This window comes from Hyaena hyaena, unplaced genomic scaffold (assembly GCF_003009895.1).
Source record: "Hyaena hyaena isolate Hyena2069 unplaced genomic scaffold, ASM300989v1 scaffold_500, whole genome shotgun sequence".
Lineage (NCBI taxonomy): Eukaryota > Metazoa > Chordata > Mammalia > Carnivora > Hyaenidae > Hyaena > Hyaena hyaena.
The window spans coordinates 853,880-870,074 of NW_024081133.1; the positions used below are offsets into that span (position 1 = coordinate 853,880).

General features: G+C 55.5%; 1 protein-coding gene across 13 annotated transcripts in view; it reads right to left on the reverse strand.

Annotated features, from left to right (window-relative positions):
- ST3GAL4 (ST3 beta-galactoside alpha-2,3-sialyltransferase 4) overlaps window positions 1-16,195 on the reverse strand; it is a 76,930-nt gene that overhangs the window by 12,710 nt on the left and 48,025 nt on the right. For 7 of the 13 annotated variants that reach the window (XM_039254866.1, XM_039254865.1, XM_039254869.1 and 4 more), the window contains one exon: window positions 10,135-10,221. The exons of 2 other annotated variants lie outside the window; for them this stretch is intronic. In XM_039254866.1, coding sequence (XP_039110797.1) covers window positions 10,135-10,221 — 87 coding nt within the window. Of the gene's footprint in view, window positions 1-8,852; window positions 8,923-10,134; window positions 10,222-16,195 lie in introns of all 13 variants that reach the window. 4 more of the 13 variants (XM_039254873.1, XM_039254874.1, XM_039254876.1 and 1 more) reach the window with 1 other exon arrangement.

Genomic DNA, 16,195 nt, shown 5'->3' on the forward strand with positions numbered 1-16,195 from the left:
GGTAATATAATCTCATATTATATAATTACTGCTTTTCCTGTCTTGCCCACTATCTTCTGACCTCTGAAATTGGAGACTTGTTTATACCAAGAGTCTATCAGAGTACCTGGATTGCAGAAGACACTTTATAAACATTATATAATTTTATATTATATTATTATGTGCTTTGTATCTTGCCCATGAGACTTTGACCTCTGTGGTCTGGGACTTCTCTATATTGTCATACTCTATTATAGAGTTCAAAATGTAGCAGGTGTTTTGTAAACATCTAACACACACGTAATGAGATTAAATTAATTGCTAAATTAATTGCTAATTAATTGTTAAACTGTATGGTGCATTTACCATGTGGGATATCAAGAGGGTCCCTACCCCATCGCCATTGCTTTGGGGACCAGAGAAGTCACTGTTGTGAGGGGCTGTGTTTAGCAACCCTCTACCCACTAGATGCCAGTAGGAACCCCACTCCCCAGCTGTGATGACCAAATTGTGTCCAGACATTACCAAATATTGAGAACTACTCTGCTAGACACTTTCAGGGGCTGTCCAAGTATGATCTCAACCCTATGAGTTAAACACCATTATGACCTCCATCTCAGAGACAGGGACCCCATGTGCAAGAAGGGTCAGCACCTTGCCCAGGGGTGTAGAGCTAGTGAGGAGAAGGACTGGGATTAAGGCCGCTCAGCTCCGGAGCCCACATGCTTGACCCTCTACTGCCTCAAACACCCTCCTGCGAAGGAAAGTCTCCCTGGACTCCAAGATCCCTGGAATGTCTACCTGCTGCCCTTAGGAGCAAGTAAAGGAAGTCAGCACTCTACCAGATCAAAGTCTTTCAAATGCTTATAGCAGCCACAAGCAGCCTTCCTTGCTCCTTCTCAGGCAGCGTCTTTATGTATAAGACACAGTCTCTATCTGCCACCCACCCCCTCCCCGTAACCCAGGGCCCCTCTGGAAGCTCTCCAGCAGGCCTCCAATGCATACAACTGTATCTGTGGGATTAGCACTGCCTTCCATCTGGACACCAGATTCCCAGGAATGCTGGCTAAGACTGCATTCACTTTCCTGCCACCATATCACACCCATGGCATGGGACTGAAATCCCTCAGCTAGGCCTCCTGAACTAGTGTGGCTACCCTTCTGAACCTAAGAGCAGATCTGTTCTACATACACCTGTGTATACACACTTCATCTTAGGAATCTGGGGATCACGTTTCCACCTGTCAAAGTGAGTGAATCTCAGTGGTGCCAGCTCGCCTACCACGATTCCTCCTGGATCAGAGTCCTCTGCTAATATTCCAGAGGGGGCTCAAGCTGGACTATGAAGTTTTTTGTTTTTTGTTTTTTATGTCTTTATTTTATTTTGAGAGACAGAGACAGAGAGCGAGCGGGGGAGGGGCAGAGAGAGAGGGAGACACAGAATCCAAAACAGGCTCCAGGCTCTGAGCTGTCAGCACAGAGCCCGATGTGGGGCTCGAACCCACGAACCGTGAGATCATGACCTGAGCCGAAGTCAGACGCTTAACCGACTGCTCCACCCAGGTGCCCCTGGACTATGAAGTTAACGTGACTTAATGCCATTGCTCAGTGAGGCAAGATGACACACACCATTGGGGTTCTGTGGGACTATACTCCACTTTGATCAGTCATTCTTGGGTGCAGATGGCTAACTAAATGCAAGTCTCCATAACAGATCAGTCACCTACAGCCCTTCTCAGCTCAAAAACCCTCCATGGGCTCCCTGTCTACTCAGACACATGGGTTTGATATCTCTTCTTTGATCTCGTTATTCACCTTCTCTATCTGCCATCGAAAATTCCAGGCACACCCAACATGTCTAGTCCCCCTCTCCTGCTTGTAAAGACTTTGTTGTTGTTTTGTTTGCTGGTGTATCACTAATGTCTAGAATAGTGACTGCCACACACCAGGCTCTCGATACAAATTTGCCGAATTAATAAATGGATCTTTTTGTCAGGGACATCACTGGAGCAAGAGAGGATGAGGCAGCAACAGTGGGTCTGATAGTTGCCTCATCCCCTCCAGCCCAAACCCCCCCGCGAGACGCAGCCCGCAGACTGTGTCCTCTGCCTGTCACTGAACAGCACAGCGTGACCACAGCATGCCCAGTGGGGAGGGAGGTCTGCCTTGGTCCCAGCTCATGTGAGACAGCACAGAGCTGAGTAACTGACCAGCTGCCTCAAGGCCCAGGAGTGGGCGACGAAGGTGTCTGTCTGGCCATCCAAGGGTGGAGGGGAAGGGGCCTGTTGACTTCCCACTGAAGCACAGAGGCTCTCTGTTCCCCACTCGTGGGGTCCTCAGGCTGCTCCCCCATCAGACACCCCAACCACCCCAGAGTGCAGCCTCCTGTATAGAAACACCATATCATCCGCTTTGTCAGCTGCCAGTCACAAGACACCACAGGAACCACTTGAAAATCACACTTGTGGTGTCTTTCTGGGTGGGGCAGAGTTTGAATTCCAGAAAGCTGAAGCTGTGTGACAGGGTAGAGAATCAACGGTACAGACTCACAGCCAGGATTTAAAAAAGGAACAGTCTGGGGTGGCTGTGGACCTGCCCCCATGTTCCCCGGCAGGGGTTTGGAGTGTTTTTCCTTCCCCAGACTTCCCACCCAGGAGCCGATGAATTTGGCCCCAAGATGCCAAGGCTAAAGGCACTGCTGGAGTCGGGGGCTTGAACTCAGCTCACCACCAATCCAGCCAGTGCCGTTCCTCCTCTGGCCTCCAGATTCCTCTTCTGGAAACAGTGGATGGCACCAGCCCTGCCCCATCCCGTATGGTGGCCCCCAGCCGCATGTGGCTAGGGAGAACTTACAGCGTGGCTGGTTCACACCGAGGTGTGTGGCAAGTAGAAAACTCGCTGTAGGGAAGACACTTGTTGGGATGAGCACTGGGTATTATACATAGCGGGTGAGTCACTGGCATCTTTTCCTGAAATCATTATTGCACTTTATGCTAACTAGCTTGGATGTAAATTATAAATAAATACATAAATAAATAAAAGTTATACTAACAACAAAACACATATATTGGATTTCAGACTCAGTACCCAAAAAAGTGAGCTATCACCGTAAAACAATTGTTATTTTTTTTAATGTTTGTTTATTTTTGAGAGAGAGAGTGTGTGAGGAGGGGAGGGGCAGAGAGAGAAGAAGACACCAAATCTGAAGCAGGCTCCAGGCTCTGAGCTATCAGCACAGAGCCTGACGCAGGGCTCGAACTCACAAACGGCGAGATCATGACCTGAGCCAAAGTTGTACGTGTAACCGACTGAGCCACCCCAGCACCCCAAAAATTATTTTTAATGATCACACACTGAATTAACAATTTGCCCATATTGGATTAAAATATTAAAATTTATTTTACCTCCTTAGTTTTGCTTTTTAAAAATGTGGTTAACTTAACATTTTTTAAAAATATATTTAAGTAATCTCTATACGCAACGTGGGGCCTGAACTCAAAACCCTGTGATCAAGAGTCACTTGCCACAGAGCCAGCCAGGCATTGTAACTTAACATCTTTTAAAATTAAAAATAAAATATGTGGCTTGCATTTGTGGTTCCCATTGCTGTTTGTTTGTTTGTTTTGAGAGCGTGGGGGAGGGGCAGGGGGAGAGAGAGAGAGAGACGAGAGAGAGAGAGAGAGAGAGAGAGAGAGAGAGAACACCAAGCAGGCCCTGACACGGGGCTCGATCTCACGACCCTGGGCTCATGACCTGAGCTGAAATCAAGAGTCAAATGCTCCACCGACTGAGACACCCAGGTGCCTGCCCCCCAGTGCATGTCTACTGGACAGCCCTGTACGAGGTAATCTCTGAGATCCCACTGGAAGCAGTCGTAGAACACATTAAGCTGCACACACTTCCCGGACCCCAGCTCGGGAAGGCTAAATCAGGGCATCGGAGATGCCTCCAGAGGGTCCTGGTCACTCTGACTGACAGCCACAGTGAGCACTGTCCCAAGGTCTCAAGTGTGTCAGAGTTGGGAAGACGCCACTCTTCCCCAGCATCCGTTCCCCTCCTCCTGGGCTCTCAGGACTCTGATGTGCAGCCACCGTTCAAGGTGACATTGGCACCTGGCACACCAGCCCATCTCCGCTCTGCCCACACCCACCGTCTTCCTGACCCTGGCAACTCGCCCCAGTGCCTGAGCTGAACTGGCCTCAGGGCTATGCCTCGCACACCATACCCTCCCAGGGCCCGCGTGCATGGCCATGTTTGGATTGGCAATCGGGTCAAGTGGAACTGTCTTGCCAGGACTTTGCTCCTCCTCAGGCCAAGAGCTGTGCCTGGGGACACTGGCCACTGTGACTGAACCCTGACCCTGCCGCTTAGCATCCCCTAAGCCTTGGTTTCTCAATCTGTAGAATGACGGCACAGAGCCTCTGCCACAAGTTTCACTGTGCTGGTAAACACGATCCCATAGGAAAGACTCACGGGAAATGCTCAGTGAACAGGAACTAGTAGCCACACTCCTTCTTCACGGGCTGAGTGAAATCCAAAAAGCTGCAGCTATGTGGAGTGGGGGGTGGATTAAAACATCATTTAAAAAAAGCTATTTTTCAGTGGGGCGCCTCGGTGGCTCAGTTGGTTATGCATCGGACTCTTGATTTTGGCTCAGGTCATGATCTCAAGGTTCGTGCATTCGAGCCTCGCATTGGGCTCCGCCCAGGCGGTGCTGAGCCTGCTTGGGATTCTGTCTCTCCCTCTCTCTCTCTACCTCTCACCTGCTCAGTCGCTCTCAAAATAAATATGGGGGAAAAAACCCTGCTATTTTTTTCGGGGTACCTGGCTGGCTCAGTTGGTGGGGCACGCAGCTCCTGATCCCTGGGTTGTACTTAAAAAATAAAAATCTTAAAAAAAAAAAAAAAAAAACTCTCAAAATAAATATGGGGGAAAAAACCCTGCTATTTTTTTCGGGGTACCTGGCTGGCTCAGTTGGTGGGGCACGCAGCTCCTGATCCCTGGGTTGTACTTAAAAAATAAAAATCTTAAAAAAAAAAAAAAAAAAAGGTAAAAAAACACTATTTTTCAGTCAGTCTGTTCTGTGACCAAAGAAATAAACACCGAAACTTCCATGATGCACACATGACTGTCCACTGAGCCAAGAAATCCCTGATGACCCCTGGGCTTCCCCAGCACTTCCTAAACACACCCTCCCCTCCCCAAAGATAAGAATTTTAGCCGGAATGCCCCCTCCGTACCCCGACCCCCACTTGAGACCGGAGGCAGGGCTGAAGATTCACATCTGAGACCGTGGCAAGGGCTGATGGCAGTATAAATGGTGGGAGACCTGGAATCACAAGCCCAGACCTCCGTCCCTGGTTAGGGAGTCTAGGAGTCTCCTCGCAGCCCCTAGTCTTGCCTCCTCACCCCGTTTTGTTTCCTTTGTAGCAGTGACACCACGCCACTTCCTGTATCTCAAGAAAGCAGGGACTTCTTGTGGCCCACAGTATCTCCGGCACCAAACTTAATACCTGCCGCGTGGTGGGTAACTGACAAACACTGAAATGAACAGACGTCTAAATGAATGAGCAAATGAGCAAATGAACAGGACAAGTGCAGGCAGAAAAGTTTCATCAAATTAAAGTACCCCAGACTCTTATTTTGCAAAGACCTGAGCACACAAGGCAGCAGGGGCTTGCTGGAGGCTGGGCTCAGGAAAGGGGAGATGCACCAAGCTTCACAACGCATGCGGCTGGGCTCACAAACGCACCCTTATCACCAAGAAGGTGTGGTTTCTGCACCATCTTTGACTCCCCTTAATCACTACCAGCTCCAGGGCTATTGGACCACATGATGAGCCGATGCCAACCAACAGACCTAGTGAGGTCCCGGGAGAGCCTGACAATGCCCTATTACCTCACGTCCTCTTTATTTGCTCCCCAAGAGGGCCGGCCTGGGCTAAAGCCCTGGCCACCCCTCCCCAGACCTCAAAGGACCTTTGGCATCCTGGAGGCAGAGGGGAGGGGTCCGGACACAAAGCTGAGGTCTGATCCTGCCTCTGCAGTCACAGGCCGGGCAGATACAAGCTCCTGTATCTCTCAGGGCCTCAGATTCCTCATCTGTGAAATGCAAGTCGCAAAAGCAAGTTCTGGGAGGTGTGGGAGCCCTGAAAGCCACCCTGAGATCAAAAGCCAGAAGCCTTAGTTCGGGCGAGGTCGACACCAAGGCAGGGGTCCACAGCCGCAACCATGCTTCCCCCATCTATGGGACAAGCTGCTTGGACACATGCAGCTGCTCGGGGAGAGGGGGAGGGGCACTGCCACCCAGGCTCTGCCCTGCATGAAGCCCAGGTCCCGGGTACTGGCCAGACTGGAGGAGGTACACTGCTGCCAGGTGAGGAGCATGGGGTAGGAGAGAGGGAGCAGGCCTCACTACAGAAGCCACTCTCTCTCTTTGGGCACAGCATGTCCTAGAGAAGGTGCCCAGGACCCCGATTAGTCCCATCCCAAAGGCATAGACATGGGCCCCCTCCCCCGAGCAGTGCCCCCTTTCCATAGCAGTTCCAGAAGCAATACGCTCCTCACTTAGCTCCAGAGTATTTTTCCCTCTGCTGGTTGTCCCCTGTCTAAGGCAGGTGCTCCCAAAGTCCCCAGGCAGCGACAGTGCAGGGCAATGAAGAAAATTCCAGCTCTCGCCCAAGAACGGTGGCTATCAGCACGGCTGCTTGGGAGCATCTGGACATAGCAAGGAAATTGCTCTCCCCTATATATGCAAGCTGCCCTGCAATGGTGGTTCTGGAACACCGAGGTTTCAGGAGATCAGCAGTGGGAGGACCCAAGAACCCACTCCCAAATTCCTATTAGGAGTCCATGCGAGTTAGGGGGGCTGAGGTTGGGGTTAGGGAAAACAGGGAAGTGCTGTGTGGCAACCTTGCATCTAGGGCGTACCACCTGGGGCGGGGGCTCTAACTGAGAAATGAAACCCTGAAGAAGGAAGAGCAACACCCCGTTTCCTGCAGTGGCTGTCCCCTGGGCAGAGCGAAGCCAGTAAAACAGGCCCTTTCAAGGTGGTTTCACATCAATTGAGATTTTCAATGAGCTGACTCTCCTCCAAGTAAAAGGTTAAAGAGGAGCTGAGGGGGAGAGGCGGCTAGCATTCTAGGTGCTGCTGGGGAAACTGTGGACCTTCCAGGGTAAGCAATGGTCCCGCAGGGCAGAGGCCAGCACAGAGCAGGTGGGAATGCTGGCCGGAGGGCTGGTTGATGCTCAGGTTATCAAAGATGACTCAGGGCCACCTCTGCCCCCGGGCTCCCTGATGGGGGACGTCCAGCAAATCTGTCTGAGTGCTCACGGCCCCATCCACCACCCAGAGCCAAGAGGCACTAAGAAGACACGCTGAAGCCCTTCTCAAGGCCACCCTGCGCCGGTCCGTTCAGACCCTCCTGCACCAAACACCTCCAAAGGCATCTCTGTGCAAAAGCACACTGATCTCTGCTCAAACTCAGGCACACCCCCAAACCTACCCTGGAAACACACAGGAATGTAGTGACCCCTACACAGGCATGCACACACCCCTCATTCCTTCTCCTTCCCTGCGCACCCCACCCCACCCACCCCCAACATACAGCTTCTGAGGTCTGCTGGGCCCCCTCTGCCAGGGCGCTCTCCTCTCCCATCCTGTGGCCGAGGCCACAGGGCTTCACCTGCAGCTCCCGCTCCAGCCCAGTTTGTTTGTCAGCCTGCGGGTCCCTGGAGCTATCAGCCAGGGAGCACCGGGCTTTGAGAGGAGCAGGGAGTGGCTAAGCCAGTCCTCTGGAGATCTCTTCCCCTCTGAAAGTTGGGTAAAGAGAAACTCGGGGCTCCTGACCCTCGGCCTGGCCAAGCTCAGCTGCCAGCAAAAAAGCTCCCCTCTGGTTATGCTCAGAGGTGCTTGGGGAGGTGGGCTGGGGGGTGGGGGAGGGCCGCAGGAAAGTGAATGGAGGGAAGATACCCAGCCTCAGAGTGATGTCCTCAATGGGGCTGGGAAGCATCCCAAGGCAGCCAGGAACCTCAGTCACACACAGGGCAGAGGCCACTGTCCCGATGGAGGACACCCCAGTCTAGTGCTCACTCACCAAACTCCGGGCCTGGCCTCTTTGCCCCGGCACCTAACCCTGTGACGCGCCATCCTCCAGGCCCACCCACTCACCCACCCACAAATCGGGAACCACCTAGGCCCTCCCCTACCTATCCCCCTTCCCCACTCATATCCTTCGGGCTCAAACCCTGAGGCATTAGCAATTTCAGGAGCATCCCAGCACCCAGACCTGGGGGAGATGGTGGGAGGCAAGACACAGGGTGGTCAGGGCCTGGGGACGGAGCGATTCCAGAGCCTAGGGCTTGTTCAGTATGTTTGGACCTCGCCCACACCACCTCTCCACGGAGTTATAGTTCCATTTCTATAGGATACCTCCAGGGTAGACACCCTAAATCCAACTGAGGGAGGTGCTAGGGGTCAAGCCAAGTGCCAGAACTGGGAAAACCTGGGGCTTTGCAAGCAGCTCCTCCCCCAACCCTTTTAGGAGTCGCAGGTTGTTTTCAGGTTAGAGGAATACGGCCCTGTTAATAATCCATTGTAGCCTGGGGACAAGCACTATCCTTAGAACCAAATGGAATCCAGAGGCTCTTTTCAAGGAAGCCTGGTGCCAGAGAAGGACTGGGGGAAACTGAGGCATGGGGAAGACGCAGACCCTGAGAAAACCCAAGAGACCACGTCGTCACCGGGGCCCTGGCCCCACCGATCCCCCTGCCCTCTGCCCAGTGTTTGCTCCTGCCTAGGAGCTAGCAGGATCAGGGCCCTGGGACAAGGTACCTCCCACCCCCAAGAGCACCCCCAAAGCCGGGCCAGCTCACCTGGCCTTCCCGGCCTGTCAGTCCAGCTGTTCCGGAAAGAGAACATTTTCTTCCCACTCTATTTGGACAGCTGTAGGGACAGTGATGGCGAGAAGAGAAGGTCTGATTACTGAGGGAGAGGGCAGTGCAGGGACAGGGCCACAGGGCCTCTGACCGAGTGGCCAGAGGGTTCTGGAGCTGGGGGGCAGTCCCAGGTGGGAGGCTGGGCAAGGGACCTAGGTGCGGCCTTCAGCAGCCCAACGGGGTCCAGGGAATGGCTGCCATTCCGAGAGTAGCAAGAGGGGTTTCTAGAGCCAGGCCTGGGACCTCGAGTCCTGAACAGAGAAGCCCCAGAGCAAGGGAGGAGAGCTGCTCCCTACTTTATGGAAAACGTTCAGCTACAGGGTGGGGCTAAGGATGGCCCTCCCGGCCAGCCCAGCCCCAAACCCCTCTTCCCCGGCAGATCCCCAGCCCCCTCCTCAGCAGATCCCGGGCTGGTGGGTGGGGCTCAAGGAGGGGAAGACATGGCAGCTACAGGGGCAAAGTCAGAAGACAGAGAAATCCAGCTCCTTCCCAATCAGGCGGCAGGAAGTAGAACTGTCGGGTAAGGCACACACTTTTCCTCCTCTCTCTTCTTCCCATCTCTCGTTTCTCTCTCACTCTCCTCCCCCTCCTCCCAGTCCCTGTCCCCTTTCCCTAGCCATCCAGTCCTGGTGTCTCCGGTCCCCATCTCCACCTCCTCCCGCCTGTCTCCCCCCTCCCGCCCCCCATCCTCGGGTTATGTAAGGGGCCTGAGAACAACACAGAGGGAGCCTTGTCGTCAAACCAAATCCATACGGAGCCGGAATCGGCCAACGCAGCTGTTCCCCATTCCCTCCGCCTTGGCAGAGTTGAGACACTGGGCAGGAAGCCCCCACACGCCTCCCATTTTGGGAGGTGGGGGGCAAACACTGGCCCCAGGGCCCCGGGGCAGCTAGACGGGTGGCCGGAGATCAGTCATCGGTGCGTGGGGCCACAGCAGGGGGCCAGCCGGCCCCCAAGACAGAAGGGAGCCCCAGTGCAAAGCCAGAGCTGCACAGACCGCAGAGAGGAGAGCTCCAGGCTAGAAGCAGGCCTGGACAGTGACAGGCCTGGAAGGCGATGGGGGGAGGGTACAGACTCACGCAGGCCCACCTGTGTTCCTGTCCACACACGGAGGCATGCCTAGGCTCTCTCCCTCCGAAACAACCTGCGGACACACTTACAGCACGCACGCACACACATACACACATCGACCCAAGCACCACACTCCGTGTATGCTCACCTGGAAGGTGTCTGAACGGAAATCCCTTCTCTGCTCTGGCCAGCCTCCTCCATCCCAGCAGGTACCTCTGGAGAAAGAGCTGGAGCTCTGGAGAGAGGAGGGCAGAGGGCAGGAGTCAGAAGCCACAGAAGCTCCACCGGCCAGCTCTTCTTTGGTGACCCTCAGGCTCCAGGACAAGGTCCCACCTTCCTGCCCAGGACGATGTCCAGGAAGGTGGGGGCAGGGAGCTGAGTTTCAGTTTACTTTGAGTTTACGTCCCTTCACCAAGCCCAGAGGCTGCAAGAGCCATCGCGCTAGAAAATGCTGGAGGTGCCAAGAACAGCAGGCACTCGTGAGCCTCAACGGCCCAGCAGGGCACCTCCCCGGCCACCGGAAGTCTGGCTGCCATCATCCGGACAACTTGGATGGGGAGGCAAGGGGGGTGAGGACCACGGGGGAAAGAACAGAGGTCAGACGCTAAGGGAGAGGGAGGTAAAGGGAAGAAAGGGAGGCAGAAGAGGATCAGCAAAAGAAATAAAAAGAGGAACAGGACCAAGGAGTGGACCAGAGGTGGGGGGAGGGGGAGAGCGAGAAGGGCCCAACAGCCGGGGAGGACGGGCTCCCCCCTCCCTGAACACACTCTCCCCACACAGGCCTTGGCTAAGCCCCTTGGAGGACAGAGCCAGCCCAGGAGAAGCAGGATGCGAGTGGACATTTCCAGGGGTGTCCCAGCCCACCAGCTCCCCCATGAGCCATGCCCCGGGGGCTTCAGCCGCCCCAGCCCCGGGTCTTTAGGACCTGGAGAACACATGGCCTGAATAACGTCAGGACCTCAGAGAAAGGGATGAGACGGGGCAGGGGGTGGACGGAGGGGCAGAGAGACCCAGGGGCACTGCTGAGACAGTCTCCTGCCTGTCGGGAGACACAGTCTGTGACCTTGAACAGCAAGTTACTAAAACAACAACAACAACAACAACAATAAAAAAAAAAAAACCAGCAAGTTACTTTTTTCAGTCTCAGCTCCCTCATTTGCAAAAAGAAACAATTACTGAGAGGTTACTGTGTGCCGGCCCGGTGCCAAGGGCTGGGGACACCACGGGTGTCAATCACGGGTCCTGCCCTGCGGTGACCTCTGAGGTCTCGCCCAACTCGCTTACCTCACTGTAAACAAGTCTGTGCCTTGCAAACTTGTGAGGCTGCACAGATACTATTAGCCCAATTAACAGATGTGCTGATGGAGAACTAATAGCCGCCAAGGCTCTGCCTGAGGTCACAGACCTGCGAGTAGACAGAGAGGAGACAAAGGATGCCATCAGCAGTGGCTCCTGCCCGGCTGCCTGCCCCCCGCTGCTGGGCCAGCAGTCACACACTCCTCAGTGCCTGGTTCCAGTGTTCCGGAACCCCAGAAATTGCACACGAGCCAGCATGCACAGAGTACTAGCTTCCATGCGCTGCGATGTCACTGCAAATGCTCTCTCGTTCAGAAGTGTGAGCTCCTCAGGGGAAACCAAGGCTCTGTGTCGGGCCCAAGGCTGGGCAGCCGGGAAAGGAGACGAGCTGTGGTGCCTCTACCACACCCTCCGGAGCACAGCCCTCCCCCCACACCTGTCCCTGCACGACGTGGCCAGCGTGGGGCCCGAGGGGTGCAGGCGAGCAGGCGGAAGTGGCAGTGCACGGGGGGGGGGGGGGGTGCTCCGAGAGCAGAGCCTCGGGCTGGGTGCTGACGGACACTTGCAATTTAGGAAGACGGCTACCAATGGCACCCAGGCCATCTTGGGGGGCGGCCGGAGCAAAGGCCAGGAGGTAGGAACACACGTGGCATGCTCCTGGGAAAATAAAAAGTCTTAATGCAGCCGGATGGGGGTTTTCAAATAAAATTCTTTAAAGCCAAGAAGCCCTCTGTCCCACTTTCAAATGGAATATTATGTGGAAACCCAGTGTGTAGAAGGAATAGTAGTTGTTTGGGTAGAAGCAAGAACAGGGGTGAACGGCTCCTCCCAAGGGGACCTGAGAGAGGCTCACCCCCCAGGGGCACCTCTTCTGGGGCCCAGGAGGGGGAGGAGGACTGAGGTGGGGACAGAAGGGGAGGTTAGGGCCAGTGTGTGCAAGGCCCTAAAGTTTGGGCTGAGGAGGGGAGGCAGGAACGGGGAGGGGACCCACTGAGCCTGAAGCCTGCTCATCCCTACCCGGGCATCCTGCTTGCCTCTCGGGTGCCTGGAGAAACCCCCGGGGCAGGGGCAGACCCCAGGCTGCCAGGCCAGGCCCTTCTCTGATAGACAGCTAGCTCACCTGTCAGCTCACTGCCTTTGCCCCGGGGAAAAGGAGGAAAGAAAACAGGAAGACCGTGAAGACAGAGTCAGAAAACCCAAGCTATGTCTTCCATTCATTTATCAAACAAATATTTACCGAGCACTTGATATTTGTTAGACATCATTGCAGGCATAAAGAATACAGCCGTGAACAAGAGAGACAGGCTCCAGGAGTTTACACTAAAACCTAAAATCTCAGGGAGGAAAATGCCGTAAAAGTTTTCAGATCCGCTCTGCACCACCAACGTTCCCCTCCGGTGCCTGCGTCTCCTTTGAACTGTCCCCCTCAAGGTCACCACTCGACATGTGCACATCTTCCACAACAGGGCACCTGCCCCCTCCACAGGCAGAAGCCTGTTCCCGAAGCCTCCAGACGGCCACACTGAGGACCCCGCTAGTGTCCACCCCCCACCAACCCAGCCTAGGCAGAGCCTGAGGCAAGGGAAGCAAGAGAGCATCAAATGCACTGTTAGAATGTGCGGGTTTTATTTTATATCAACACAAAATAGAAGGATTCATTGCGAGTTCCACTGATTCTGAGCCAACAGCCTGGGACCACGGGAAACGAGTCGGCTCCATTCTCACCGGCCCAGAGCTCCCAGCTCCCTCGGCCTCTGGCCTCTGCCACCGTGACTGCCCTGTACTCTTCCCTCCTGGGATTCCCCCAGCAGTGGTCCCCAAATCATGCTCTCACCGGTGCCCCCTCCTCTCCTCCCGTCCCTGCCACCCAGGCCTCCCGCCTCCTGACCTGTGCAACCTGCAAGGGGCAGAGGTGCTGTGGAAGCTGTAGGGCAGAAGGGAGGCTCACCACTAGGACCTGTCCAGGCGGGATCCAGGCCAGTGTGGGTGTCCAGCAAGGGCCCTGGAGCAAGGGTGCTCCCGCCCGCCCCTCCCCCCCGCCCCAGAGCAGCCACCTTGGCCCAGATCCCCCTGCTCGGCCCTGTAGGGCCCCTCCCCATCTCCACGTGTCGCCCTTGCAGCCCTGTGGGCAGCAGCCGGGGAGCCGCTGCATTTCCAGAGGAATAGGAGCCGGCGGGCGGGCCAGATGGAAGCAATTACAGGGGGAAAGCGGGAGAGGTGGGGGCTAGGAGGGGCTGGGAGGGCCAGCCACGGGAAGGGAGGCCTGGGAGGGAGAGAGGCCAGCCCTGCCCTGCTGGACCACAGGGGCGGACGAGCAAAGTGCCTGCACTCACAGGAAGGGGGCCACGATGGGCAAAATGGGGAGGGCAAGTCGGATCAGCACACAGAGCTCTGGGCTGGGAATCTGGAGGCGGAGGTGGTGGTCAGCCTTAGGCACACACACACACACACACACACACACACACACACACCGTGGCACTGAGCCAAGCCCTTCACACCTCTGAGCCTCTTCAGAGATCACAGGAAAGGAGGAAAGGAGCTTGGGGGTGCAGCAGTGCCGGACTCAAATGGAAAGTGCAGGTTTCCCAAACAGGCCTAGATACCACCCCCGCTCGGCTGCTCCCGAGCCGTGTGACCGTGGCCATGCAGTTCACTCGTCCCGAGCCTCCGTTTCTTCATTTACAAATGGGCTAAGAGAAAGGGTTGTGTGAGGCTTACCTGAAGTGACATAAATAAGTGTATAGCACACCTTTTTATTTTCTTGTAAGTTTATTGGGCCAGGCTTCTAATAAGTACTTCACTGATAAACGGTAACTACTTTTATTATTTGCTAAGTCTTTTTTATTCTAAGGAGCTGTTACAGAGCCTGCATGGGCAAACAGCGGGCATGGCCGGGCGCACTGCCGCAGCCCCCTGGATCCCACGCCCCGGAGGAGGGTGTGGATGGAAGGCAGGAACAGCAGCACGCGGCCCGGCACTCCACAAAACGGTCCCCGTCCTCTCCGGCCGCCACCCTCCTCCCCACCCCACAAAGGAAAGCAAGGGCCTGGAGCCTGAGCCACTGGGCTGGGCTTCCGAGGGAAGCTCCAGGCCGGAGGAAGGGATTCTCCTAGAAATGCTCCTTCTGGACTTCCACAGCTAGGCCTTCTCCAGCTCGAGGCCTGGAGACACACCTTGGACTTCACCAGGCCCGCACCTCCCCTCAGCCCCAGCAGCAGCACCTCCTCCCTGTCTGGGCCAAGGCAGGGCCTGGAGCAGTCACGTCACCTCTCTCCACGGCAGCTCCGCAGGGGCAGCCGGTATGTCTCCTGGCCCCAGGCAAGGGGCCGGACCGGAGGAAAACCTACAGTTCTGGACACTGAGTGGCCCTCACACCCTGAAAAGCAAGCGACCCCACAAACCCGTTTGGCAGAGTTCAGCCCCTGCTGGGCCCGGGGTGGGGGCACCCACCAGGAGCCAGGGCACCTGGCTGGGGCCCAGGCGTCACAAACTGCCACAATGAACTTGCTGCTACATTCGACCACTTCCTCCATCTGTAGCACAAATAGTGTCACCCAACACACAGGGAATGTGGTAGAGGTCAGGGGTGATTCTGAGGCCAGGGGTGGCCAACAGCCTACCCAGGGTCCCTCGAACATGCACATGCAGAAGTGCCCAGCACTCTGGGAAGGGGGCAACCAAGGACATATGGGGACAAATGACTACAGCCTCCAAAACCTGCCTTGAGAAGGAAGGAGGACCCTGGGGGAGAGGAAAACAGCAGCTGCTGCACAGGGGAAACGTCTAACCAGGGGGCAGCTAAGGAATCGGCAGGGAGAGAGCAAGTGGCCCTCATTTCCTGGGCGCCTCCCCTCACTCACTACCTGGGTCCAGGGTCCCTTCAGGGTCCAGGGTCCCTCTCCAGGGGCTCGGGAGCTCAGCTGGGTTCTGGTGCCAGCCTTGATCTCAACCTGTAGACCTGGCCTTCAGGTTCTGGAATGTTCTGTGACACTGATCTGAAGGGTCCTATTCAGGAGGCCAGAGCGCTCCCTCTCCTGTGGCCTGGAACCATTTTGTATTATTCTAAGATACAGCAACCCCTTCGTCAAGACAGAGGGTATAAATCTTTGAGCCATTTTGAGCGGAGGAATTCATAGCCCCACTGGGGCAGCCTCTCTGAGGCGAGACCCAGAGAATGTGCCCAGACAGGGTCCGAGGGGGCACCCAACTCAGGGCCGAGGCCAGGCGAGGGTGGGGTCACCACAGGATGAGCACAGGTTAAGCTGGAACAGAGAAAGGGGGTCAGGCTTCTCTGCTCCTGCTGGTCAGGGTGGTGGTGGTGGTGGTGGGATGTGTGTGTGTGTGTGTGTGTGTGTGTGTGTGTAGGGGAGTCCTTTCCAGTATCTGTTACAATTCCAGAAAGGATCAGATTCTTGGTTCTACCCAGAAAACTGGATCTGAAACAGGCCGAGAGGGTTGAGGGGACCAAAAACTCTGTTTCTGAGGAGTGGGAAGTGAATCACTGCTTTGGGTAGAGAAGGAGGTGAGGGAGGAGAGGGAAGGCAGCTCAGAAGACACGGCCGGCCTCCACGGCCGGGGTCTCTGTGCACAGAAACGAGGGGTCCCCTGTTGTCTTGAGCAGTAACCCGCACCTGAGCTACAGATGCCCTCTTAGACCATGGTCCAACCAGATGACTCTTCTTTTCCCTTCCTGAATTCTTTCAGCTGTGCTCCCCTCCTAACCCCTCAAAGTGGACTGGTGGAGGGAGGACTGGCCCCAACTCCTGGCTCTCCGATGACTGCTTGATGAAACCCAGGACCCACGGGACAGCCTGAGATCTCCCACTCAGTGCAATGACACTGAGGTCAGTGCACAGAGAGTGCTCGGAGTGGAGATAGGAGCAGAGCAAGGTCAGAGGGTATGCCCAGACCAG